We start from the raw sequence: 27072 nt of genomic DNA, 5'->3' as shown, positions 1-27072 counted from the left end.
GGCTTGTTACATCTTCGAAGAGCTCCAGCAAATTTGTCAATCATGATTTACCCTTCATAATACCATTCTGGCTCTGATGGATCATGTTTTGATTTCCAAAAGTACTGTTATTACTTTCTTAATAATGGATTCTAACAATTTCCCAATGACCGATATTAAACTAACTGATCTATAGTTTCCTGCTTTCTGCCTCCCTCCCTTTTAGAATAAGGGCATTACTTTAGCAATTTCCCAATCCATTGGAACCTTTCCCGTATTCAGGGAATTTTGAAATATTATAACCAATGGATCCACTATCTCTGCTGCCACTTCCTTTAAGATCCTAGGATGTAGGCCATCAGGCCCTGGAGACTTGTCTGCCTTCAATACCAATAGTTTATTCAGTACATTTTCCCTATTGGTGATGATTGTTCTAAGTTCCTCCCTTCCTATTACCGCTGAATTACCTATTGAGATGGTAATAGTGTCCTCCACTGTGAAAACTGAGGCAAAATATTAATTCAGCATCTCTGCCATTCCATTTCTGCGTTCCCCACCATTGACTCCCCAGTTTCATTCTCCAAGGGACCAACATTCACTTTAGCTACTCTCTTCCCTTTTATATACTTAGAGGTGTTTTGCCCTCCTTTGCGCAAGTTTTCTTTTGTAATTTATTGTTGCTCTTTTTTATTACTTTTTTTTAGTAACCCTTTACTAATTTTTAACAGTTTCCCAATATTTCAGCCTGCCTGGTCTTTGTAATATTGTTCGATCTGGTCTTTATCTTTAACTTCCTTGCTTAGCCATGGATTTTTTTTACCCCTCTTTCAATCTTTCTTCATCTCTGGAATATATTCAGTTGGGAGGAATTGAATATCTGCTTAAACAACTGCCACTACTCACCAACTGTCCTATGCTTGGATCTTCCTGTCCTACCCAGTCCATGAGGGCCAAATCTGTCCTCATGCCTATCTATTGAGCTTTGTTGAACTCCAGAACACTAATGTGTGACTCCAACTTCTCACCCTCGAGCTGAATTTGAAATTCCACCATGCTATGATCATTCTTCCCTAGGTTATTAGGGCCTGGATTCTCCCCTACCCGGCAGGACGGGGGGTCTCGGCGTGATGGAGTGGTGTGAACCACTCCGGAGTCGGGCTGTCCCAAAGGTGGGCAAGTCTCCGCACCTTTAGGGGCCATGCCCTAACATTGAGGTGCTAGACCCGCGCCGGAGTGGTTGGCGTTCCACTGGGGCCAAAGGGACTTCGCCAGCTGGCAGATGTCCATGCATGCGCCGGAGTGTCAGCGGCTGCTGACGTCATCCCCGCGCATGCGCCTCCACCATGGTGAAGACTATGGCGAAGGCAGAAGGAAACGAGTGCCCCCACGACACAGGCCCGCTCGCCGATCGGTGGGCTCCAATCGCGGGCTAGGCCACTGTGGGGGCACCCCCGGGGCCAGATCGCCCCGCACCCCCCCCCCCCCCCCAGGACCCCGGACCCCGCCCGCGCCGCCTGCTCCCGCCGGTAAGGTAGGTGGTTTGATCCACGCAGGTGGGGGAGGCTTGATAACGGTGGGACTTCAGCCCATCGCGGGCCAGAGAATCACTGGGGGGGGGGGGGGGGGGCGCCACCGCCGGCGCAGAGCGATTCCCGCCCCCTCCGAATCTCCGGTGCCGGAGAACTCGGGACAGAGTGGGGGCGGGATCGACGCCGGTCCCCGGCAATTCTCTGACCCGGGGGGGGGTGGGGTATCCCGCCCTAGGTTTCCTAATTATTGGGGGGGAATCCCGCCCTAGGTTTCCTAATTATTAGGTTTCCTAATTATTTGCCGTACCTTTTATGATTCATGCACTTTGACATCCAGATCCCTCTGCACCTCAAGAGCTCTGCAATATCTCACCATTTAAATAATATGTTGCTTTTTATCCTTCCTGATGAAATGGGTAACATCAGATTTTCCCACATTATATCCCATGGGCTGTATTCTCCGTGCCACATTTCTGTTTCACCCCACCGGCAGGTTGCAACGTTTCACCGGCTGGTCAATGGGGTTTCCCATTGTGGGGCAGCCCCACGCTGTCGGGAAACCTCAGGCTGCTGGCAAAACAGAGCATTTCGCTGCCGAAGAATCCAGCCCCATTTTTGAGGTCTTTTCGCATTCACCAAACTTATCAATATCGTTTAGTAGCCTTGGGTCATCTTCACATCTTACTTCCCGACCTACATTTGTTCCTTCAACAAACTTCACAACCATGGGGTGGATTTTCTGTTTGAGGGACTAGGGCCAGATTCTACAATTCTGAAGTTAAGTGCGGAGGATCCGTGGTGTTTTACGCAAAACAAAATCGGCGACGCCCCCTCACCAATGCTGCGATGGGTGAGGGGTTACAAGCCGCGCCACGTAAAATGCCTGGCCTCCACAAAATAAACGGATGGAGAATTGCCGGGTCCATGGCCGTGCATGTACACGATGATGACATGCAGCGGACGCACCGGACAACATGATGCCAGCCGGGCACAGGCCCGACCTGCCAGATAGTGCCCCCTGGACACCGACTCGCCACCCCCTGGCTACAACCCACCAGTCCCCCCCCCCCCCCACCCCCAGCCATTGTGGAAGGCCTCCCCCCCCCCTCACCCTGGCCAGCAGCATGGCTCTTGCCGCACTGTGGCGGCCCTGGACACAGGCACACCAGTTTGCCGCACAGCTGGGACCACACGTCCCCCGTGCCATCGTGAACCCAGCCCATCAGGGGCGGTCTATCAGGGCAGGGCCTTCAGGTGACGTCCTGAGGCCGACCCAACGGCATGCATTGCGCGCCGCAATGACACCATTTTGGAGTGGGCTGAGTATGCAAAACCTGTGCAAAACAGGCACTGCCCCAATTCCATCGTAAAAATAGATTCTCCGCCCGATCGGCAATTACAAAATCGCCAATTGACACCGGGACTGAATCGGGAGTGTTCCCCAGCCCTGATGGGGGCGCCGGTGCCGGAGCCATTCAGGACATGCTCATGTGCCAGCATTCTCGCTACATGAAACTACAAATGACGCCAGCATGGGATTCGCCGGGGGCGGAATTGGCACTGTGGACCTTGACACCACACTCCCCACACACTCTCATTCCAACCAAGAGTAGCCCCGAGGTTTGCAGATGCAGAACTCAAGACCATGCTGGACACCGTGGCGGAGAGACATGATACTCTGTTCCCTGGGGTGGGAAGGAGGCTGCCACCAGTCAATGTCAATCGGCCTGGCTGTTGGTGGCACAGGCTGTAAGCGCCATGGCTCCACCGTGAGGACCGGCCAGCAATGCCAAAAGAAGCTGCACGATCGCCTCAAGGTGGCTGAGTGCCCCTGGTACCACCCTCGTCTCACAGCTCGCACCACTAACCTGCCCCACACCCTGTACATGCATCGCCCACCAGGCAGACAGGTAGGCAGTGTTGTCTGAGGATAGGCATCCCCCCAGGCACGCTGGTCCCACCACCCCCTCATCCCACATCTCCATTCCCATGCGGCCTCCCACCAGGTGAATGGGTTTGGCAGTGCTGCATGAGGATGGGTAATGTCCCAGGCCAGCTAGGGTGAGTCACCATCTCCTGACTTCGCCCCGTCCTGCATCCCGCACGCACCCCCCCATTCCCAGTGGGCAATCAAACAGCAGCTGCTGGCAGTCCCCTTTCACCCCACTCTGCACCATAAGACCATAAGACATAGGAGCAGAATTAGGCCACTGGGCCCATCGAGTCTGCTCAGCCATTCAATCATGGCTGATATTTTTCTCATCCACATTCTCCTGCCTTCTCCCCATAACCCCTGATCCCCTTATTGATCTTAAACCTATCTATTTCTGTCTTAAAGACACTCAGTGATTTGGCCTCCATAGCCTTCTGCAGCAAAGAGTTCCACAGATTCACCACCCTCTGGCTAAAGAAATTCCTTCTCATCTCTATCTTAAAGGATCGTCCCTTTAGTCTGAGATGGTGTCCTGTGGTTCTTGTTTTCCTACAAATGGAAACATTCTCTCCACGTCCACTCTATCCAGGCCACGCAGTATCCTGTAAGTTTCAATAAGATCCTCCCTCATCCTTCTAAACTCCAACGAGTACAGACCCAGAGTCCTCAATCGTTCCTCATACGACAAGCTCTTCATTCCAGGGATCATTCTTGTGAACCTCCTCTGGACTGTTTCCAAGGATAGCACATCCTTCCTTAGATCCGGGGCCCAAAACTGCTCATAGTCCAAATGGGGTCTGACCAGAGCCTTATACAGCCTCAGAAGTACATCCCTGGTCTTGTATTCTAGTCCTCTCGACATGAATTGTATTTGCTTTACTAACTAACTGCCGACTGAACCTGCATGTTAACCTGAAGAGAATCATGAACAAGGACTCCCAAGTCCCTTTGTGCTTCTGATTTCTTAAGCATTTTCCCATTCTGAAAATAGTCTAAGTCTCCACTTGTCCTTCCAAAGTGCATAACCTCACACTTTTCCACATTGTATTCCATCTGCCACTTCTTTGCCCACTCTCCTAGCTTGTCCAAATCCTTCTGCAGCCCACCTGCTTCCTCAATACTACCTGCCCCTCTACAAATATTTATATCATCTGCAAACTTAGCAACAATGCCTCCAGTTCTTCCTCCAGATCATTAATGTATATTGTGATAAGTTGTGGTCCCAACGCCGACCCCTGAGTTACACCACTAGTCACCAGCTGCCATCCTGAAAAAGACCCCTTTATCCCCACTCTCTGCCTTCTGCCAGTCAGCCAATCATCTATCCATGCCAGGCTCTTACCATAACACCATGGGCTCTTAAATTATTTAACCGTCTCCGATGCGGCACCTTGTCAAAGGCCTTCTGGCAACCTAAATAAATCACGTCCACGAGTTCTCCTTTGTCTAACTTCCTTGTTCATTCCTCAAAGAACTCTAATAGATTTGTCAGCCATGACCTCCCCTTCATGAAGCCGTGCTGACTCAGTCCTATTTTATCATGCACTTCCAAGTACTCTGCATTCTCATCTTTAATAACAGACTCTAAAATCTTACCAGTGACCGAAGTCAGGCTAACGGGTCTATAATTGCCCATCTTCTGCCTCCCTGCCGTCTTAAACAGTGGTGATACAGTAGCCACTTTTCAGTCCTCTGGGACCCTTCCTGCCTCCATTTTAAATATTTTAGAACCTTGGGGTGTAGTTCATCTGGTCCAGGTGATTTATCCACCTTCAGACCTTTCAGTTTCCCCAGAACCTTCTCCTTAGTAATGGTCACTGCACTCACCTCTGCCCCCTGATTCTCCTGGAGCTCTGGCATCCCACTGGTGTCGTCCACTGTGAATACTGGAAAGGGCGGTCCCATTAATGCTGGAGATGCAGGTTTAGAGTCGAGGACTACTGAATGGATTGTCAGTAACCTTGCAGTGCCTGCAGGTGCAGTTGAAAGAGTTTAAGCACCTACAGAAGCAGGCGGCTGTGCTGACAATGCGAGCTACCCAGGTCAACACCAAACAGATGACATCCACGGTAGAAGCCTTAGGTTTGAGGATCACGGCCATGGGTCAGGATGTCCAAGGCCTCAGGCACTCTGTTGGGGTGATGGCGAAGGCGCAGGACCGGGGCAGCCCTGTCACAGACAGCCATGTACCAAGGGCCACACGGACATTGCTGCGGCGCTCCACAGTCTAGCCCAGTCGTGGCACAGTCCCTGAGGGACGTGGCCCAGTTTCTGTGCTCCATGGCTGTGAGCATCAAGACCCTGGTCGAGACAAAAGCGGGTCTCCAGGACTGGCAACACCAGGTGAGGGCGCAGCCCCCGGAACTCACTCCAGCTGCACCCCAGTCTCAAGGAGAAGCCTGGAAGCCATTAAGAACCCGAGGGAGGAGGAGGTGATGGAACCCATGCTGGTGGCTCCCTCAGGGGAGGTGCTGGAACACAGCAGCACCTCTGAATCTCCTCCACTTGTCACTGATGCATCTGATGGGCAGCAGGCAGCAGAGGGTGGCACTTTGTCACCTGTGACACCCAGACATCGGCTGGGTCCATCTAGGCTCCGTCTCTCCAGAGGACGGGAACCAAAGGGGGCCCAGGTCACAGGGTGGGATATGCAGCAGGCCGCCTCCACATCTGATGTACCGCCTCAGAAACCACCTCGAAGGAGCATTAGGACACATAAGATTAGAAAGTTAGGCAGCAGTTAAATTGGCAGGGGTGCAGCACACTAGTCTTAGGGGCTAGGGCACAATTATTGTCCAGAGCACTGGTTACAAATGAACACCTGTTCACCAACATTCTGAATTGCCTCATTTCTCTATCTGAAGGGAATGAGGAATGGGCTGGGTGCAGAGTGTGCCGGATGGGTGGGGGTGGGGGGGTGGGGGCTGCTGCGGGAGGCCGGTGGTGGAGGTGTTAAAGGAAGGAAAGAGACAGGGCCTCCCGGACAGTCCGACGTTTCCCCCGGGGTGGCGCTCGGAGCTGGCAGTGGACGGGACAGAGATGTGGAGGTGTCATGTGGTATAGCCAACTCAGTTAGTAGTGAGTGTCCCATTACCGTTCACCTCCCCATAACCATCGCCCCTTCCACCTCAAATCCCATCCTCAACCCCGCCACTCCAGAAGGTCCAGAAACTCCCAGCTTGGATCACTGTCTGTGTGGAGTCTGCACGTTCTACCCGTGTGTGCGTGGGTGTCCTCCGGGTGCTCCGGTTTCCTCCCACAGTCCAAACGATGTGCAGCTTAGGTGGTTTGGCCATTCTAAATTGCCCTTAGTGTCCAAAAAGTTTAGGTGGGGTTACTGGGTTTCGGGGATAGGGTGGAGGCATGGGGCTTAAGTAGGATCCTCTTTCCAAGGGCCAGTGCAGACTCGATGGGCTGAATGGCCTCCTTCTGCACTGTAAACTCTACGACATTCATGGATTGGAAGCCCTTCCGATTGATGAAGGGCATCCCCTCATGCGCCGGTGCCTGTAGGGGGACATGTGTCCCATCGATCACCCCCTGGACCTGGGGTATGCCAGCAATGGTCGCAAATTGCACTGCCTGGGCAACCTGATGGGCTCACTCCACACTGAAGTTCATATAGCCTGCGGCCCAGTAATATAGAGCATTCGTGACCGTGCGGATGCATCGGTGAATAGATGCCTGCGATTTACCAGAAAGGTCCCTGCTCGGCACCTGGAAGGAGCCCGTGGGGAAGAAATTCAGGGCGACCGTTACCTTGCCAGCTACCGGGAGCAGGTATCCTCTTCACATACCCCTGCGGTTCCAGATACGCCATCATTTGGCACAGATGTCGCACGGTCTCTTCGGTTAGCCATAGTCTTGGGCAACACACTCAGTCCGACAGGTTCTCGAAGGACAGGTGGCGATGGTATACACATGGCCTGATGTATCGCCTACTTCGCACCTCCAACTCGGCCCATTGGACCGCTGGCCCTCCAGATTCACCGGCTGGCCCCAGCTCCTCTGGGACAGGCTCTTCCCAATTTTTTGCAACTGCAAAACATGTGTGTGTGATTCAATGGCCCCCGCCCACACCTCTCACACTCATCTGCTACCCCCTGAAAGAACCCACTCATTCTCACCCAAGTCATATGCATCCTGTGCACCACCTTAAACTGTATCAGGCTCATCCTGATACAGAGGAGGTCCCGTTTACCCTACGCAGTGTCTCACTCCATACTCAACAATTGATCTCCCTTCCCAACTCCGCTTCCCATTTTTCCTGGATCTTCACCACCCGCTCGCCTCTCTGCTCCCCCAGCCACTTGTATGTATCTCCAATTCTTCCCTCCCCTTCCACATCCAGAAGCAGCAGTCGCTCCAGCAGGGTGTTTCCCAGCAACCTAGGGAACCCCCTCCAGACCTTTCGTGCAAAGTTCCTAACCTGCAGATACCTGAATTCACTCCCCCTCGGCAGCTCTACCCTTTCCCTTAGCTCCTCCAGACTGGTGACTGCTTCCTACAAATACAGATCCCTCACCTTGACCAGCCCCACTTCCCTCCACCTCCTGTATACACTATCCATCCGCCCCGGCTCAAACCCATGATTCTCGCACAGCTGCGTTAGCACCGATATCCCTTCCACCCTAAAATGCCTCCTCAACTGATTCCATATCTTCACCGTGGACTGCACCACCGGGTTCCCTCAATACCTACTCGTAGCCATTGGCAACGCTGTCGTCACCATAGCCCTCAAACTAGACCCCTGACAAGATTCCTCCTCCATCCTAACCCACTCTACCCCTTCTCCTTCCCACCACCGCCGCACCTGGTCCACATTCGCCGCCCAATAATAATGAAGCAAGTTCGGCAATGCTAACCCCCCCCCCCCCCCCCCCCCCCCCCCACCGCTGCCTCTGCCTCTGTAGCAGGGTCCTCCCCACCCTTGCCACTTTCCCCACCCATACAAAGTCAGAAATGATCGTGTCCACTTTCCGAAAAAAGGCCTTTGGTATAAAGATTGTGAGACCCTGAAAGATAAACAAGAACCTTAGCAGAATATTCATTTTCACCACTTGGACCCTTTGGTGCTTGGCACTGGGGGAGCCTCTGACCCCTCCCCCCCACCCATCCCTGCCAACAGGGATACCAGTGGCTGGTGCTACTCATGCCAGTGATACATTTAGTGGCCCCTGTGCTGCTGTGGGGTCCACTGAGGGTGTCCTCCTTGGGTGGGCTGTATCATACTCCACTAGTAGGGTGACACAGGGCTTTGGGTTGGGGGGGGGGTCACCGTGTTCCGCTAGCCACCACCATGCTTGGTGGCATGCATGCGGGCAGGGCCCACAGTTGGGGTTGGGTGAGTGGGGGTGTGCACCTGTTAGGACCATAGCTGCAGTGTGTTATGGGTCCTGTGTGCGGCACACAGGTTGTGACACCCTGACTGGGCTCAGGGTGGATGGGAGCTGGGGCACTGTGGACAGCCTGGACTTGGAGACATCCTGCAGTGTGGGCCAGCTGATAGTGTCACTGGTGGGGCTTTTGCCATGAGATGGGTGTGTTCCAGGGATTGTGCCATAGGCCATCGTGCATGCGTCTGCTGTCTGGCTGTGCTCTGCTCTTGCTCTGCTTGCCTTGCATTGGGGCAGCACTTCTGATGAGTGAACTGAGCAGTGGCAGCACCTTGTGGGCCACAGGGTGCACATGGCCATGCCTGTCTGTCAATGGATCAGCTGGGGTCTGACGGTTCCCATGGGGGTGGCTGGGAGGGGGGGGGGGGGGGGGAACGACACCCATACGATCGTGGCACTCTGCACATTTACAGGCCACAGTGGGCATTTGACGTAGTGCACAGGCAGATGGCTGCCCTGCACACTGCAGTCATGGCGGTTTGTGGCCAGCCACCCCGATCCCAGGGGGACCCCCCAAACCCACAGCCCATCTGCGAGTTGCCCCCCACTCCTACCCCGGCCCTGGCAGACACTCCTCAGCCAGCGGCACAATTTTCAGCACTCTATTGCGAGTTTGGGAACTTTTCTTACCTCCACTCTCTCGCTCAGCAGCCACGGCGCCTGATTCCCGTTTTTATATACCACAAGTGAACTGCGCTGGTGTCACTTTTTCTTGGTGGTGGTGGAGGATCTTGGAGACCCGTACAATTCAGGGCCATACCTGGTAATATTATGTTAACACATGCAAATGCAGGTTTTGCATGTCGATGTCGGCGCGGAGTGTGGAACACGGTGATGCCGCTGGCCAGGCACAGATGCTGAACTCAATTTATGGCTGGCGCCCGATTCTCCGCCCAATCGCAATTCACAATTGCAGAGTTGTGAAGTGGAGAATCCAGCCCCATATCTTTGGTCGCCTCATCCAAGTAATTTATTAATTACACATCTTTGTGGCCCCAGGACTAATCCTTGCAGCACACCATTTGTTACACCTTGCCAAGCAGAAAATAACTCATTTATGCCTCCTTTCAGTTTCTTGATATTTTGTGAATCTTCTAACCATGCAAATATGTTGCTCCCTATAACATAAGCTTTTATTTTCCTCAATAACCTTTCAGTGGTCCCTTATCCAATGCCTTGTGGAAATCCAGTACAGTACATCAAACAGTTCCCTTTCTCCAGAGCATATGCTACTTCTCAAAAGACCTCCAATAAATTGGTCGAACATGGTTTTATATCACAAAACCATGTTGACTCTGCCTGATTAACCTGAATTTAGCCAAATGCCCTTCTTAGTTTCTTTAATAATTGCTTGTAACATTTTCCCAAGACAGATGTTGAGCTAATTTGCCTGTAATTTCCTGGTCGACATGAGAACAGGCCTCCAGGGCTGGCAGCGCTAGGTGGCAGAGGAGCCTCAGGGGTTAGCTCAGCTCACATCCCCATCATATGGAGTATCCCAGGGGCCATCGGGCACCCCGAGGGAGGAGGAAGTGATGGGGGCCATGCTGGTGACTCCCGCAGGGAGGTGCCAGAACAAATCAGCACCTACGATGGGTCTGGGATGGCTGCAGAGTGGGCGCAGGGGTAGAATTGGCAGACATTGGGCTCAGATGTGCATGATCCGCATCTGATGGTCACTATCAGCTCCACGTTCATCGAGTGGAACCCCTTTCAGTTTGTGTGGAGCAGCCTGTCATCTTCAGATGCTCAAAGGTTCAGGGCGACCGTCACCTTTACGGCCACCCGGAGCCCTCTCTCATTCCCCTGCGATGTCAGGTATGCCATCATCAGGCAGATATGTTGCACGGCCCCCTTGCTCAGCCAGAGTCTCCGATGGCATGTCTGGTTTGTCAGGTCCTCGAAGGACAGGCGCTGCCGGTACACACGAGGCCTCATGCGGTGCATCCTTTGCACCACCTCCTCCTCCTTTCCCTCGGCCTGTTGAACCTCAGTGAATCCCAGAATCACAGAATCACGGAATACTACAGTGCAGAAGAGGCCCTGCGACCCATTGAGTCTGGACCGATGCTTGAAAGGCACCTGACCTGTCCACCTAATCCCACTTGCCAGCACTTCGGCCATAGCCTTGAATGTTATGACATGCCGAGTACACATCCAGGTAATTTTTAAAGAATGTGAGGCATCCCACCTCTCCCACCCTCCCAGGCAATTCATTCCAGACCTCTCTGGATAAAAAGGTTTTTCCTCAAATCCACTCTAAACCCGCCGAAACCTCCCATCTCTCACTTTGAACTTGTGTTCCCTCGTAACTGATCCTTCAACTAAGGGAAACAGCTGCTCTCTATCCACCCTGTCCATGCTCCTCATAATCTCCATATCCATTCCCTGGGCTATGGCAACTAGGAGGAAGGCCACCATTGCCGGTTTAATTCCAATATCCATTGTCTGCAGGGGGAGAAAGGCCGACATGTTAGCATGGTGTGTACCGTTATGCCCAACCAGGTCCACCGGGCTACATGGTGAGTCCAGTTAGCACTGCAGACTCTGACCCCGCATGTCTCCCTCACCCCTTCCCCTCCACACCCCTGACCCCATTGGCATTTGTTCCTGCTGTCATGGCTACTGTCGGCTGGAGTTGCCTTTGCAAGCGCTATGCTCCATGGCCCCCGTCCGGCGGGCCCCCTGTAGGGGCTCCTGTGGCTGTTGCCCTTGGGTGGTCCGCGTGATGTCCCGCCGGTGGTTGCTTGGGTTGGTGGGGTGGAGGATGGGTCTGGTGTCCAGGGGTAGTGGGTTGGAGGGTTGGGGCTGCGGTGCGAGTAGTGGGCTGGGTGAGTAGACGCTAGAGTGCGGGCATGGGGGCACCCATACAGCCACTCTGCAGAACCAGGGCTGTGGTGGGTGGTCAGTGGGGTGCGCAGCAAGATGCTGGCTTGCAGGCCTCAGCAATGACGGTCCATGCCTGGGCACCTCCCCATTCCAGTGGGGGGGGGGGGGGGTCACCCCAGCCTCACAGCCCGACCCCAGTCACCCCTCCCACCACTGGCCCCAGCAGGCCCCCGCCTCCACCACAGCCAGCCTGGCCAGTGTCAAGAATGACAGCCCACGGTCATGTTTTTCTGTGACCTATCTCCTCTCTCGCCCTCATCAGCCACCGTGCCAGTTTCATGATTTTTAAAAGCACAAGTGAAGTGCGCCATCAGGAACTTGGCCCATCGGTGGGGGAGAATCACGGAGGCCCCAGAGAATACCGGTTCAGACCGGCTCATGATATGCCAAGGGTGTTTACAGTACGTGCATTCTGGAATGCATTGAAGCCGCTGTCGAGCCATCAGAGAATTGTGATCTGGTGTGAAACAGGGTCCCGCCACAATTCCAGTGTCAGAAGCGATTCCCCGCCCAATCGCATTCCCTGATTCTCTTGTCATCCGATGCAGAATCCCCCCCACCCACCCCCCCCCCCCCCCCCCCCCACCCCCCCGCATTATATCTGTTTCTCTACTGACAAGGAACGATGGAATTCTGGCCAGAAACACAGACACTTATTGTTAAAGTGCAGTTAACCATTAAAGTGACATATCACATTGACCCAAGCCTCTGGCCTTTTTGGACAGTTTTAACATTAGCCACACAGGCACACTGCTGTTTGATATCAAAGTGGTGAACCACCAAGAATTCTTCCAGGCAAAACAACAGCCTACTCTTCAAATCTGCCTCTGTGAAAGGTTTCCTATCATCACCTGTAGAGCTGATCCAGTCTCTATGTACTCACTTCTGCAACTTCACCCTTCAACCAGCTGATCTCAACTCGAAATCAAGTGAATTAGTTTTAATTTCTGTAGTTCTTGCACTGCTACTATCCATTGTTGTAAAACTCCTTTTTCTATCCCCCTTTTAGTGTGTATGTGCACACACATGTGTGTATGTAGTGAGGGTGCAGAATGCTGTGAACACTCCTGTCCCAGGTTTTGAATGTGAAATAAACTAACTTTCTGAGTCAATCATAACACAAGTTAGCTGCGGGTTATTCGAAACTTGGATCACACAAACCGAGGTTTTGGTGAAACACGTCATATTCGTAAAATCATTCAAAACACCTTCTACTTACAGGCAGGTGGTGAGAGGAAATAAGTTCTGTTTGCCTGCTTCTGTCCTGTCCATAACATAAATACAGCAAGATCAGCTGATTGTAGACTTACGTGAATGAGGTTGTAGTAGGTGCTGTCCTCGGGTGTATTTAATGCCTTTGGTTGTTGGGTTCGTCTGGGTGCTCTTTGCTGTTTTTGATCATTTCCTTTATTGAGACCTAAAGAAATGGAAAGTGTTAATTTTTCTACGTCACTTTCCTCCTCAAGTATCCCAATACGTTTCAGAGATGATGAAGGTATTTTTATAAAAGCACTCGTTTAAAGTCCAGTGTAGCAAATGATCCTACTAATGATCAGTCTTAGATTTTGTATATTATCTTGTTCGCAGAGCATTCATTTTTCTCCTCACCAAAGACTGGTTCTCTTCCTATTCCCCACCTCAGTCTTGTCTTGCTAAGTGCTCTTTTATTGATTGAGTTTAGCACACTCTAAGTGCAGAGAATGTGGGAAAGAAACCAAAGGTGTTTGCAAACAGATAATTCGGTTGACTCCATATTACTTGGTTTTTCAAATTGTTCCATCATGGTGATTTGAGTATGATAGACGTTGCCTGAAATATAGTGGAAAGATACTAAAACTGATAGATAAATGTTGTGTGGTCCCACACACCTTTGGTTTTATGATGGATTACCAGTAAATAAAGAAATTCATCATAAAAGGTTTAATAAATAGCTTCATAACTCATTTCTTATTTTCACACTGTGTTCTCCCTGTGCTATTTATCAAGTCCCAATCTGAGGACGGTTTGGCAAATTGCATCCGGATTTTGCCAATGCCATCCTGTGGCCACCTGCTAGGGCCTGCAGAGAAAATTTGTGTTTTTCCATAATGTTTATACCCTTGAGGTAAGTGGCTGTCTACTATCGGACATATCACATGAATAACAGAAGAAATAGCCTCTCAGAAATCACAGACCTCTTGGAGTTTAGAAGAATGAGAAGTGGGCCGGAATTCTCTGATCATTCTCTGGCAGCGGGATTACGTGGTCCCACCGGCAGCGCACCCCTGCCTACGGGTTTGCTGTCCGCGTGGGGTGGCATCAATGGGAATCCCCATTGACAGCGGTGGGAGCAGAGAATCCCGCCAACATCAAACGGCGTGCCGCCTCCCGTTACCAAGAAACACACGGCTGAATCATACCCATGATCTTATTGAAAAGTCTGTGGTTCTGAGGGAGCTCGACAGGGTAGAGGCTGAAAGGATGTTTCCCCTGTTGGAGGTGGGGTTACCTAGAAGTAGGAACATAGTTTCAGAACAAGGGGCTGCCCATTTGGGTTGGAGATGAGGAGAAATTTCTTCTCTTGATCACTGGGTGGTGAACCTTTGAAATTCTTCAGCCCAGAGGGCAGTGGCACCTGAGTCTTTGAATGTGTTAAAGGCTGAGTTAGACAGAGTTTTGATTTAATAATAATAATCGTTTATCGTCACAAGTAGGCTTCAATGACGTTACTGTGAAAAGTCACGAATTGCTACATTCCGGCGCTTGTTCGGGGAGGCCAATTCGGGAATTGAACCCACGCTGCTGGCTTTGTTCTGCATTACAAGCCAGCTATTTAGCCCACCGTGCTAAATCAGCCCCTTATGAGGTTTATGTGGAACACACAGGAAAATGTAGTTAAGGCCAGGATCAGATCAGCCATGATATTTTTTGAATGGTGCAGCAGGCCCAAGCAGTCACATGACCTACTCTTGCTCCTATTTATTATGTTCCTTTGGTTGAGAACAAATAACAAAAACAAGTTTAAAAATATGTTGACCCTGTGGAGTGCGTTTGAAGACAGATCTTGTATGATCTGGAGGGAGACAAAATACGGGTTTCACGACGGGCACCAATCCTGTTGCGAGTCACCCGGCCTGCCCCGTCAACCCCGATGGGGTTCCCACCCAGACACAGTGGGATCATATGGACACCGCATTTTAACCTTATTTTAATATCATTTTTGGGCAGAATTCGATTCACCTGACCTATGGGATGCTCCAGCTCCCCAGCTTGGATTCCCGCTGGTGTGAATTAGGACAAATCGTGAGAAATGGAGACCTGGCATCTTGCACTCTGGAAGGGGGTATGTCAAGGGAGTGGGTTTCCTCCTTCTACTTGTCTCCAGGGTGCAGAGGGGTGGGGGGCCTTCATGGGAGGTAAGGGTTGGGGGACTCTGGCTGAGCTGGAGGGTCTTAGCTTGGGGGTCTTTCCCAGAACGTGGACAGGGCCTGAAGGGTGTGGGGGATTGGCCTGAAGTGGATGTCTGAGGGGGTCTGAGGGTGGGGGCATGAGGAGGGGGTGGGGAGGGACTGAGGGGGTGTCCTTGCTAGCCATTGGGAGGGGGCCTTGTCAGTGATGTGGGGGGGGGGGGGGGGGGGGGGGGGGGCAGGGGGATGGCAGTATTCTGAGATTGGGGTGCCCTTTAAAAATGGCACATTGATGTCTGAGGAGTGGGACCAGTCAGCAGGTTTAGGCCCCGCCCCTTCTGGGCCAATGCTAAGCCCGATCCTGAGAAAATATACTTTGAAGTGCCATTGAATGGTCTGTCAATGTCGTTCCTAGTGCCAGTTTTCCCACTGACTTTGTTTTCAATTGGGAGAATCACTGCCACAGTGTACTGGATTCCCCGGTCCTCCAGCCGTACGTTCCTCGCCGGTCACCCGGTTGCTGGCGCTGGGATTCATGACTCCTGCGCTTGCGAATGGAATTTCCCGTTGACGCCTCCCACGGGGCAGGGGTGCCCTGCTGGCAGGAACAGGAAGTCCCAATGGCTGGAGATTTCCGGCCAATGCCCATTTATTCTTTGAATGCGGATAACTTTAAAAATTATTTGTGCAGAATTTAAACTGCAGTTATTTTGCCCAGTTACAGGTTTTAATTCAATTTTTAAGACCTACTCCGACTCACCTATTTCCCTCCTTCCCTGTGAGCTAACTCGTTGTCTGCACAAACTAAATTAGCTGTATTCAAATATCATTGCTTCTGTAATAATTGCCGCTGTAACAGGTATAAGAACGCTATGACAGATGATGGTAATTTAAACGACACTGTTGGAAAATTATTACATTTCTTCATCAGGTTTCCTGTCACCAACTAACAGCCTTTCATAGGGGTTGTAGGAAAATGCAATAACATACAAATCCGATTAAATATAAATCTCCAATTGGGAAAAACATATTGCTCTTCTACATTATTTCTAATTGAGTGGAACAGTCAGGGTATAATTACATTGAATAAAAAGGTTTAATATTAATAAAAAGTGGGAGGCTGAATCATTACAAATTTTTTTAAGCACAGCTGGAAAATTTTCCTTTTGGTCATTTTCCTCATTGAAATCTTGTTCAGATAATGGGTAACAACGGAGAGATTTTTGTGGAGGGGAGAAAGGAGAATCATCCTTTAAAATGTCTAGGTTTTGTCGTTTTGGTTCAAGGGAAGCAAAAAGGTAGAACGACCCTGAAATTCAAAAAACATCTTCAAAATTTTAAATTTAGTCTTATTTTTTTCTCAATTCCCCCTCCATTACAAACTTATGGCAGGACATTCTGATATAATCCATGGCTCCAAAGCTTGTAGTTTTTTGAGACAGACCCTAACTGAAAAGGGAAACTGAAAAAGAAAACCGAATCATAGAACATAGAGTAGTACAGCACAGTACAGGCCCTTCAGCCCACGATGCTGTGTCGACCATTTATCCTAATCTAAGATCAACCTAACCTTCAATTTACTGCTGTCCATATGCCTGTCGAAGAGTCACTTAATTGTCCCTAATGACTCTGACTCCACCACCTCTGCTGGCAGTGCATTCCACACACCCACCACTCTCTGTGTAAAGAACCTACCTCTGACATCTCCCCTATACCTTCCTCTAATCACCTTAAAATTATATCCCCTCGTGACAGCCATTTCAACCCTGGGGAAAAGTCTCTGGCTATCTACTCTATCCATGCCTCTCATGACCTTGTACACCTCTATCAAGTCACCTCTCTGCCTTCTTCGCTTCAGCGAGAAAAGCCCTAGCTTCCTCAATGTTTCTTCATAAGACATGCCCTCCAGTCCAGGCAGCATTCTGGTAAATCTCCTGTGTACCCTCTCCAAAGCATCCACATCCTTCCTATAATGAGGCGACCAGAACTGGATACAATATTCCAAGTGTGGTCTAACCAGGGTTTTATAAAGCTGCAGCAAAACCTGCAGCTCTTAAACTCAATCCCCCTGTTAAGGAAAGCCAACACACCATACCCCTTCTTAACAACCCTATCAACCTGGGTGGCAACTTTGAGGGATCTATGTACGTGGACCCCAAGATCCCTCTGTTCCTCCACACTTCCAAGAATCCTGCCTTTATCCTTGTATTCAGCATTCAAATTCAACCTTTCAAAATTAATCACTTCACATTTATCAAGGTTGAACTCCATCTGCCACTTCTCAACCCAGCTCTGCATCCTGTCAATATCGTGTTGTAACCTGCAACAACCCTCAACATTATCTACAACTCCCCCAACCTTCGTGTCATTGGCAAACTTACTAACCCATCCTTCCACTTCCTCATCCAAGTCATTTATAAAAACCAGAAAGAACAGAGGTCCCAGAACAGATCCTTGCAGGACACCACTGGTCAGCGACCTCCAGGTGGAATACTTTCCATCCACTACCACTTGCTGTCTTCTTTTGTCCAACCAATTCTGTATCCAGATAGCCAAATTTCCTTGTATCCCATGCCCCCTAACTTTTTGAATGAGCCCACCATGGGGAACCTTATCAAATGCCTTACTGAAATCCATATACACCACATCCACTGCCCGACCTTCATCAATGTGTCTCGTCACATCTTCAAAGAATTCAATGAGGCTTGTGAGGCATGACCTGCCCCTCACAAAGCCATGCTGACTATCTTTAATCAAACTATATTTTTCTAAATAATCATTAAATCCTATCTCTCAGAAACCTTTCCAATATTTTGCTCGCCACAGATGTAAGACTGATGGGTCTGTAATTCCCAGGGATTTCCCTATTCACTTTCTTGAACAGGGGAACAACATTCGCCTCCCTCCAATCATCCGGTACTACTCCAGTGGAGAGTGAGGACGCAAAGATCATCGCCAACGGCGCAGCAATCTCCTCCCTTGCTCCCGTAGTAACCTTAGGTACATTACGTCAGGCCCAGGGGACTTATCTATCCTGATGCTTTTCAAAATTTCCAGCACATCCTCCTTCTTAATATTGACCTGTTCGAGTCTATTAACCTGGTCCACACTGTTCTCATGAGCAACAAGGTTCCTCTCTCTAGTGAACACTGAAGCAAAATATTAATTTTTTTCCCATTTAAATCTCTTTGTGAATTCAGATCAAAAGGGATGGAGGCTGGGGCAGTTGCATGCTCCTCCCATAGGATGTGGGTGGTGAGGGATACCACCGGTGTCCCTGCTGACTACACCTGTGGGAAGTGCACCCAACTGCAGCTCCCCAGAGACTACATTAGGGAACTGGAGCTGGATGAACTTTGGCCGTTCCCCTTCAAAACAAGTATACCATTTTGGATGGTGTTGGGGGGGATGACCTACTAGGGGAAGGCCATAGTGGTCAGGTCTCGAATCCTTCTGGGAAACTAAGACTGCAATTGAGATGGGAAACCCAAACTCTGGGAAGTGTTGGTGAAATCCTCACTACCAAGAATTGATAGTTCTGCAAGCAGAATTGAAGAGGTACGTTTGGTGAAGACCATGTCCATGGAACTCAGGTTGGTTTTGCGCTGCTGTTGGCTGAAGATATTGCGAAATCTTGGAAGAAGGGAATGTGGAATTCTTTGTGTGAAAGAGTGCTGAAGGACTCTGGGACTGAGATTAATGACACCCATGCTGAGTGGACTGCTGAGAAAATTCAGAAGCTTTATCTCAATTGCATCTGCCATCTTATGTGTAAATTATAGTTTATAATCAATTACAATTTGCCTGTTAATTCCTGTTTAACATATGTTGGTTTTGGATTTGATTGTTACAGTAAAGGTTTTAAAAAGTGAAATTCATCAGATTTTCCATTGGGATTGTTTGGGAAGTTCTGTTCTTTCACGTTATTGGTCTCCAATAGGATAATTACAACACGTGTATTGCTTTTTTATGTACTGTGGAAAGGAAACAGAATGTATAGCATTTCTGAAAAGAGAGAAATGTTGCCAAAACTTTTCATCTTGCACTCAGCAAGACAAATGCAAGAATATCACGTCTGGGATTCTCCTTTGCAGTTTCGCCCCGCTATCACTGCTAGCGAGGATGGAGATGTTTTGCGCGCCATTCACTGGTGGCGCGGTTCACAACTCCTGCCGCTTGTCGGTGGGATTTCCTATGAAAGTCACCCCATGCTGCCGGGTAAACCGCGGGCGTGGCTGGACCAGTGAATCGTCCCGTCAGCGAACAGCCGAAGAATTCAAGCCCACATTTCAAATGATCACAACAATTTACACTACAGGAGAAAAGGCTGCTGTTTGGTTGGCAAGTTGACTCTTATTGGCTAGGCCTTGCCATGAGAAAGTAACGGGCCACAGTAGGCTCTCCAAACACCTGGCTAATTCAAAAAAATCACAAGGTTTGAACATGTTCCTTTTATTTTACAGAGAATGCTTCCTTGCGTTATGAATCTATGTTGCTTCTTGCAAGCATAAATGGGCCACGTTCTGAGATCAACCAATTATCTTAACTTGCTTGTTCGTGTAACTATTAACACACTCAGGATTGTTCAGTAAGTGCTGCCTAATCACAGAATCACACTAACAGTACATGTGTTATTTGAGGTTTTGCAAGCAAGGGCTGTTTGAGTAGGGTCTGTACTCTGCCTACTGTGAATGAGCAAATGAACATTTTGTCCAGAGCTTTCATTCCCTTCGGGGGTTCATATCCCAGAAGTACCCCAGACGATATACACGCTTGGAAGTCCCCATACAAGGACTGCAATGTAGTTGCCCAGGAAGTTTAAACTTCAGATGGGCAATTATCCAGCACCAGGAACCAACCAAATTCTGATTTAAATAGAGACTTCAGATGGTTCTGACTCTCTTAGCAGAAGTGTTACCTGACAAAAGTGGAAGGATTAAAACCACTTCTAACTCTTGGGTATCTATCGTATTGATTCCCCTCCCAACTGGACTCCCCAACTATTCCCCATGTCCCTGATTATACCCCACCCCTTGACTGACCCCCCTCAATCTCCTGCCTACCTCCCAATTTCCCAGACTACCCCCACACCTCTGACATCCCCACCAGCCACCTTAACCCTTCACCCATTGCTGCACTACCCATTTCACACCAGGCCCAGGCTGAGATCAGGTGAGAAATGTGCAGGTCCCGTAAAAAGGAGCGGAGTATTAATCCAACAGTGAATTGCTACTCCATGTAAGTTTTGGACCGATGTTTGATTTGAGTAGCCAATAAATGGGATGTACAGCCTACATATTTAGCTTTGTACCAGCATTGAAATTCATGCACAGCGTTGCTCAATTGTGTGGTGGATAAAACATCTATTTGGATTGACAGTAGCATCGGGCTCCTGGAACTCACAGGTTATGCCAGCTGTTTTGAGCTGGCTATAAAAATGGCATTTTACACTAACTGGATGTTTCTGTCAGTCCAGATAGTTATTCTGCCAAGCACACAATTGAACAAATTCAGATACGAATTTCGTTGTCGGTGTGATGTCTGGTAGGTTGTATGTCCCAGCAATTGGCTAACTGAATCCAACATGTTCCTTTGGTTTGTTCATAATGGGCACAGTACACACCGTACTTACCCAGCCTCGACTTGCAAAGCCCAAAACAAAACATCTGCTGTTAGGTGTGATTTTACAATTGGCAGCACTTGCTGAACAATCCTGAGTGCGCTAATAGCTACACTAACAACCAATTTAAGATCACCAGTCAAGCCATTAATGTGGCTCATTTATGTTTGCTAGAAGAGACATACATTCCTACTCAGGCACTCAGGGCGCGATTCTCCGCAAAGGCGGAGAGTCGTGAAGGCTGCCATGAAACCGGCCGTGTTTCAAGGCAGCCTCCGCGCCCCCTCCTGGGACCCGATTCTGCTCCCCGGACGGGGCTAGCATCGCGGCCCCGTAAACTCCGGCATCGCGGGCTTAACGAATTTCGCTAAGCCCGCGCGCCAAAGTTAGCGACGGCTGACGCATATGATGACGTCAGCTGCGCATGCGCGGATTGGACGATCCCAACCCGCGCATGCGCGGATGACGTCATCCGCGCATATGCGTCAGACCCGCGCATGCGCGGTCCGTGATGCCCCTCAGCCGCCCCGCGGACTTATGCTGCGGGGCGGCGGAGGGAGAAAGAGTGCGCGGGAATTGGACCCGCTGCCCGCGATCGTTGCCCACCGATCGCGGGCCCATGCCACCCTTGGCACGGCCGTGGTGCGGCCGTGCCAATCGGTGGCATGGTTGTGCAGAACGGCACTTTGCGGCCGTTTTCACGAACTGGTACAGCAGGTGTATTAAAAATCGTGAAAACGGCCGTAAGGGCCTTGGAAATCGGCCCATCGGCCAGGGGAGAATCGCTGCTTGCCGTAAAAAAACGGCGAGCAGCGATTCGTGTCGGAGGGCGGGCGTGGAGGGGGGAGAATAGTGGGAGGGCGCCGGACCAGCATCACCGTAAAAATTTGCGCCGCCCGCTATTCTCGTGAGTGCGGAGAATCGCGCCCTCGTTATCTGCAAACTGAAGTGGGTGAATTCTCCACATCCCTAGCCCCATGTTCCTCAGCGGTGCGCCATCGCTGGCAGCGCAATCCTCCATTCCCATGGCTGGCCAATGGGATTTGGCATTGTAGCCACCCTGCACCACCGGGAAACCTGCTGGTGGGGATGCGCTGCTGGTGAAATGGAGAATCTCACCAGTGGAGAATTAACCTCAAGGAGAATGTTCAAGCCTTGGTTAAATTACCCAGGAGATTGGGAGCCTATTTCCCCATTGAAATCTTGATGGAAAAGCCCTGGCCAATCAATTTTCTCCTGAAGTAAAAGTTGTAATGAGCGTTTGAAATTTGGCATTCTTGTATCTGTCTCCATCAGTGCAAGGTGAAAAGCTTCAGCAACAGCCCACTCTTTTCAGCAATACTCAAAGTCTGTGCTACCTAGGGAATGTATGATCCAACCTGCAGATTTCTGGATGGCCTAAATGATTTTGCACTGAAACAGACAATGAAAATATCCCAAATCCCTTAAAGCTGCAAAATTCTGCATTAGTTAACGTACATTTTTATGTTTTACTATATGTGACTTACTTATAAATTTCAATGCTGAAATCGATCATGTGACTCATGTATCATCTGGGTTTTTTGATGTGATTTCTGAGGTGTCCCAGAGTGTTGATATTCAATTCATTTTACATTTCACAGAAAATAAATCAGCTCAGGGGACGGAGTTATTCAAGTTTTCAATTGGTTGTGGGGAGGTATCGTTTGAGGGGAGGGGGTGGAATGAGGGTGGGGAGGGGGGCAGATGCAAGGGCAATGGGGGTAGTTCTCAATGGGCATCAACCTTCTCAATGACTGTTCCCTCAATCAGGCACTAAGGACAAATGAATGGCAGATGCAGGATCATTTGGATAAATACGAGGTTATCCACTTTGGTAGCAAAAATGAAAAGGCAGACTATCATCCGAATGGCCATAAATTAGGAGGAGGGGAATGTGCAATGAGACCTGGGTGTCCTCGTACACCAGCCGCTGAAGGTAAGCATGCAGCTGCAGCAGGTGGTAAAGAAGGCAAGTGGTATGCTGGCCTTCATTGCATAAGGATTTGAGTACAAGAGCAGGGATGTCTTGCTGCAATTATACAGGGCCTTGGTGAGTCCACACCAGGAATATTATGTGCAGTTTTGGTCTCCTTATCTGAGGAAGGATGTTCTTGCCATAGAGGGAGTGCAGCGAAGGTTTACAGGACTGATTCCTGGGACGGCGGGACTGACATATAAGGAGAGATTGAGTCGGTTAGGATTGTATTCCTTGGAGTTTCGAAGAATCGGGGGTGGGGGTGGGGGGGTCTCAGAGAAACTTATAAAATTCTAACTGGACTAGATTGGGTAGATGCAAGGAGAATGTTCCCGATGGTGGGGGTGTCCAGAACCAGGGATCACAGTCTGAGGATTTCATAGAATTTACAGTGCAGAAGAAGGCCATTCAGCCCATCAGAATTGCGGTGCCCTTGGAAAGAGCACCCTACTTAAGTCCACAGCTCCACCCTATCCCCGTAACCCCACCTGACCTTTTCTTGGACACTAAGGGCAATTTATCATGGCCAATCCGCCTAACCTGCACATCTTTGGACTGTGGGAGGAAACCGGAGGACCCGAAGGAATCCCACGCAGACGGGGGGGAACGTGCAGACTCTGTACAGACAGTGACCCAAGCCAGGAATCGAACCTGTGAGCCTGGAGCTGTAAAGCAACTGTGCTAATCACTGTGCTACCATGCTGCCCGACTTGGGGTAGACCATTTACGACTGAGATGAGGAGAAATTTATTTACCCAGAGAGTGGTGAGCCTGTGGAATTTGTTGCCCTCTGGCATTTCTGCTCCCCCCAGCATGATGCTACACCAAACATATCTTCCTCAGCTCCCTCCTTTCAGCATATCAAAGAAACCATTCCCACCACAGCACTCCAATCCACTCCTCTGTCATCCCAATAATCCCTCCTTTTCCCACAACAACTTTCCAGGCAAGGCCAGAAGATGCAACACCTGCCCTTTTACCTCCTTCCTTCTCACTAGACAAGGTGTCAAACATTCATTCCAAGTTACCTCTAATTCTTTCACTTTAGTAAGCTCTATTTGTTTCTTACGGTGTGTCTCCTCTCCATTGCGAAGACCAAATGCAATATTTCCATTCAATCAGCAAGTATGAATCTGAACTTCCTACAGCCCATCATGTCAATTATCCACTTTGCTCTCACTCTGACCTCTCTGTCCTTGACCTGTTGCACTGATCAAATGAAATTCAACGCAAGCTCAAGGAACAGCACCTCATTGATCGACTGGGAATTTGTCAGCCATCTGGATTCAAAATTGAGTTGAAAAATCTTAGATCATAATCTCTGTCTCCATGTGTCTCATTTTTTGCTGATTGGCTCTCCTTTTTTTTTCTTTATTCCTTCACTTTGCATCTGGAAGTTACTATCCAGCCATTCACACTTCCTCTGGGCACGTTTTGTTTCTTTACTTTTTCCAATATCACTCTCTTTGACTTTTGTACCATTAAATCTTTGGTCATTGACTCTCTCCTATCCACCCTATGACATACCTTTCCTTTTATTCTTCCATACCGCTCCCACCATCCCCCACCTTTGTTTAATTAGTTCAAAAGCTATTACATTTCTTTCTTCACTACAGCTCATCAACCTGAAAAACGCTGCTTCTCCCAGAGGTACTGCTGACCTGTGAGTTTTCCAGCATTTTCTGTTTTTGTTACATTCTTGGTGCCCATTGTTGAGAACGCTGCTTCATTGGGAACACTTCCTCAGATTCCCTGACTTTTACCACACTCAGAAGACCTTCATGCAGAAATTTTGCTCTCCAGCATGTAAACATGGAGGGCATGATTGGGAAATTTGTAGTTGACGCAAAGATTGGCTGAGTAGTGGATAGCTAAAATTTCCAAAATTATATAGATGGATTGGTGGAGCGAGCGGTTAAGTGGCAGATGAATTTTAACATAGATAAATGTGGGGTCATGCATTTAGGGAGTACACAATAAATGGGAATATACTAAGAGAGGTAGATGAAGTGAGAGATCTTGACGTACAAATATACAGGTTCTTAAAGGCAGCAGTTCAAGTAGACAAGGTTGTAAAGAAGGCATGTGGAATGCCCTCCTTCATTGGCAGAGATATAGAATAGAGAAGTGAAAATATAGGGCTGGTTTCTCTGTCTATGTGATCCTCCATTTCGCCGGCAGTGTACTCACGTCCATGGATTTCCCAACGGCGTGGGGGTGCCCTCAATGGGAAACCCCATTGGCAGACTGGCGGGACGGAGGATCCCGGTGCTAGGGGGGGGGGGGGGGGGGGGGGGGTGCTGTGCCAGAAAATGGGTGCAGCGTGACAGAGGATCCTGTCCATAATGTTGGAAATGGATAGAATACTAGTGAGGCTTCAACTGGAGTATTGTGCAGTTCTGGTCACCACATTACAGGAAGGACATAATTGCTCTGGAGAGAGTGCAGAGGAGGTTTACAAGGATGTTGCCAGGGCCAGAAACGTGGCACAACAAGGAGAGATTGGATAGGTTGGGGTTATTTCCCTTGGAACAGAGAAGGCTGAGGGGTGACTTGATTGAGGTGTACAAAATTATGAGGGAAAGAGATAGATTGGACAGGATAAAAGTGTTTTCGTTGGTGGAGAATTCTAGAACCATCATAGAATCTCTACAGTGCAGAAGGAGGCCATTTGGCCCAATGTGTCTGCACTGGCCCTCTGAAAGAGCACGCTACCTAGCCCAATCCTGCACCTCCTATCCTCATAACCCCACCTAGGGGCAATTTAGCATGGCCAGTGCACCAAGCCTGCACATCTTTGGACTGTGGGAGGAAACAGGAGCACCCAGAGGAAATCCACTCAGACATGGGTTTAATCACCACACAGACAGTCACTTGAGATTGGAATAAAATCTCCGCTGCCCAGGCCGGGTGGGAGAATCGCGGGAGGGCCGCTCTGGCACCCCTCGCGATTCTCCCACCCCCCCAAAATGGCGTGTTGCGTTTTGCGACTCGCCGCTCGGAGAATCGCGGGTCGCTGCTTTTCACGGCGACCCGCGATTCTCCGGTCCTGATGGGCCGAGCAGCCTGCCGTTACCGACCTGTACACGCCGGCGGCAACCACACCTGGTCGCTGCCAGCGTGAACATAGCGCAAATGGTGAGTTTGGGGCCTGTGGGGGGCGGAGAGGGGATCGAGCACCACGGCCGTGCTCGGGAAGGGACTGGCCCGCGATCGGTGCCCACCGATCGTCGGGCCGGCGTCTCCAAGAGACGCACTCTTTCCCCTCCGCCGCCCCGCAAGATCAAGCCGCCTCGTCGTGCAGGGCAGCAGAGGGGAAGACGGCAACCGCACATGCTCCCGGGTGGGGGGACGGGGAGAATAGGGGGCGAGGAGTGGCCTCCGACGCCGTCGTGAAACACTCCGGGTTTCACGACGGCGTCGGCCGTTGCGGAGAATTCCGCCCATAGATTCAAGGTAAGTGGCAGAGGGTGTAGAGGGGACATGAGGAAGAACTTTTTTATGCAGAAGATAGTGGATGTCTGAAATTCACTGCCCAAGTTGGTGGTGGAGGCAGAGACCCTAAACTCTTTTAAAATGTACCTGGATCTGCACCTTAAAGGCTGCAAACTGCAAGGCTCTGGGGCAGGTGCAGGAAGGTGGTTAGAAAGGGAACCTGGCTCCCCTCAGGCTGGCATGGACAAGATGGGCCAAAAGGCCTCTGTGCTGTAACTGTTCTATGATTCTATGGTTCTACCTTCTGTTCTTTCCATTCATTCATGACAGATAACTCATTGGGCGGACTTTGAATTAGTGTATGCTTCCAGGGGTTGCAGAATGAAGTTTTGTGTTCCTGTGATTACTTTAAAAAGTTGCAAAAACTTCAACCAGCATTTAATACACTCTCTGCATCTGATGCTGAATCTCACACCTTCGGATATTTCAAAACGTTCATTTAAACTGCTGCAATTTGCAAAACGGTTTGTGTCATGTCACTGAAAGCCCAGATTGTAAAGGAAAACAGATGGTTCAGAAGGAATTTAATTTTTGCTTAACTCCTCGGGGAGTGTGGTACTTTGTATATGACGGTGGCTGGAGAGCCTTTCCACTGATAGGTTTGATTTCTTCATAGGAAACGTTGGGCTTACCCTGCTTCCCAACAACAATAACTTGTGGTTACGTAGCACCTTTCATAGAATCAAATATCCCAAAGTGATTCACAGGAATGATTATCAGACTTGATATTGTCGCACAGGAGATAATTAGGAGAGGTGATCAAAAACTTGACAAAAAGGTAGGTTTCAAGGAGCACCTGAAGGAGAGGGAGGTAGCTTGGGAGAAATGTTTGGGATGACAGAGCTTGTG

The 27072-nt window shown here is 49.8% G+C and overlaps 1 protein-coding gene across 12 annotated transcripts in view; it reads right to left on the bottom strand.

The window, feature by feature from the left end:
- The window catches only part of myo3a (myosin IIIA), a 556810-nt gene that overhangs the window by 80565 nt on the left and 449173 nt on the right, over positions 1 to 27072 (bottom strand). For all 12 annotated transcript variants that reach the window (XR_005460772.1, XM_038798143.1, XM_038798142.1 and 9 more), the window contains one exon: positions 13037 to 13143. Coding sequence is in view for 11 of the 12 variants with exons in the window: in XM_038798143.1 (XP_038654071.1) it covers positions 13037 to 13143 (107 nt within the window). In the remaining variant the exon portion in view is untranslated. The remainder of the gene's footprint in view (positions 1 to 13036; positions 13144 to 27072) is intronic.

This window comes from Scyliorhinus canicula, chromosome 5, assembly GCF_902713615.1.
Source record: "Scyliorhinus canicula chromosome 5, sScyCan1.1, whole genome shotgun sequence".
Classification (NCBI taxonomy): domain Eukaryota; kingdom Metazoa; phylum Chordata; class Chondrichthyes; order Carcharhiniformes; family Scyliorhinidae; genus Scyliorhinus; species Scyliorhinus canicula.
This window is presented reverse-complemented; position numbering and strand designations above follow the sequence as displayed.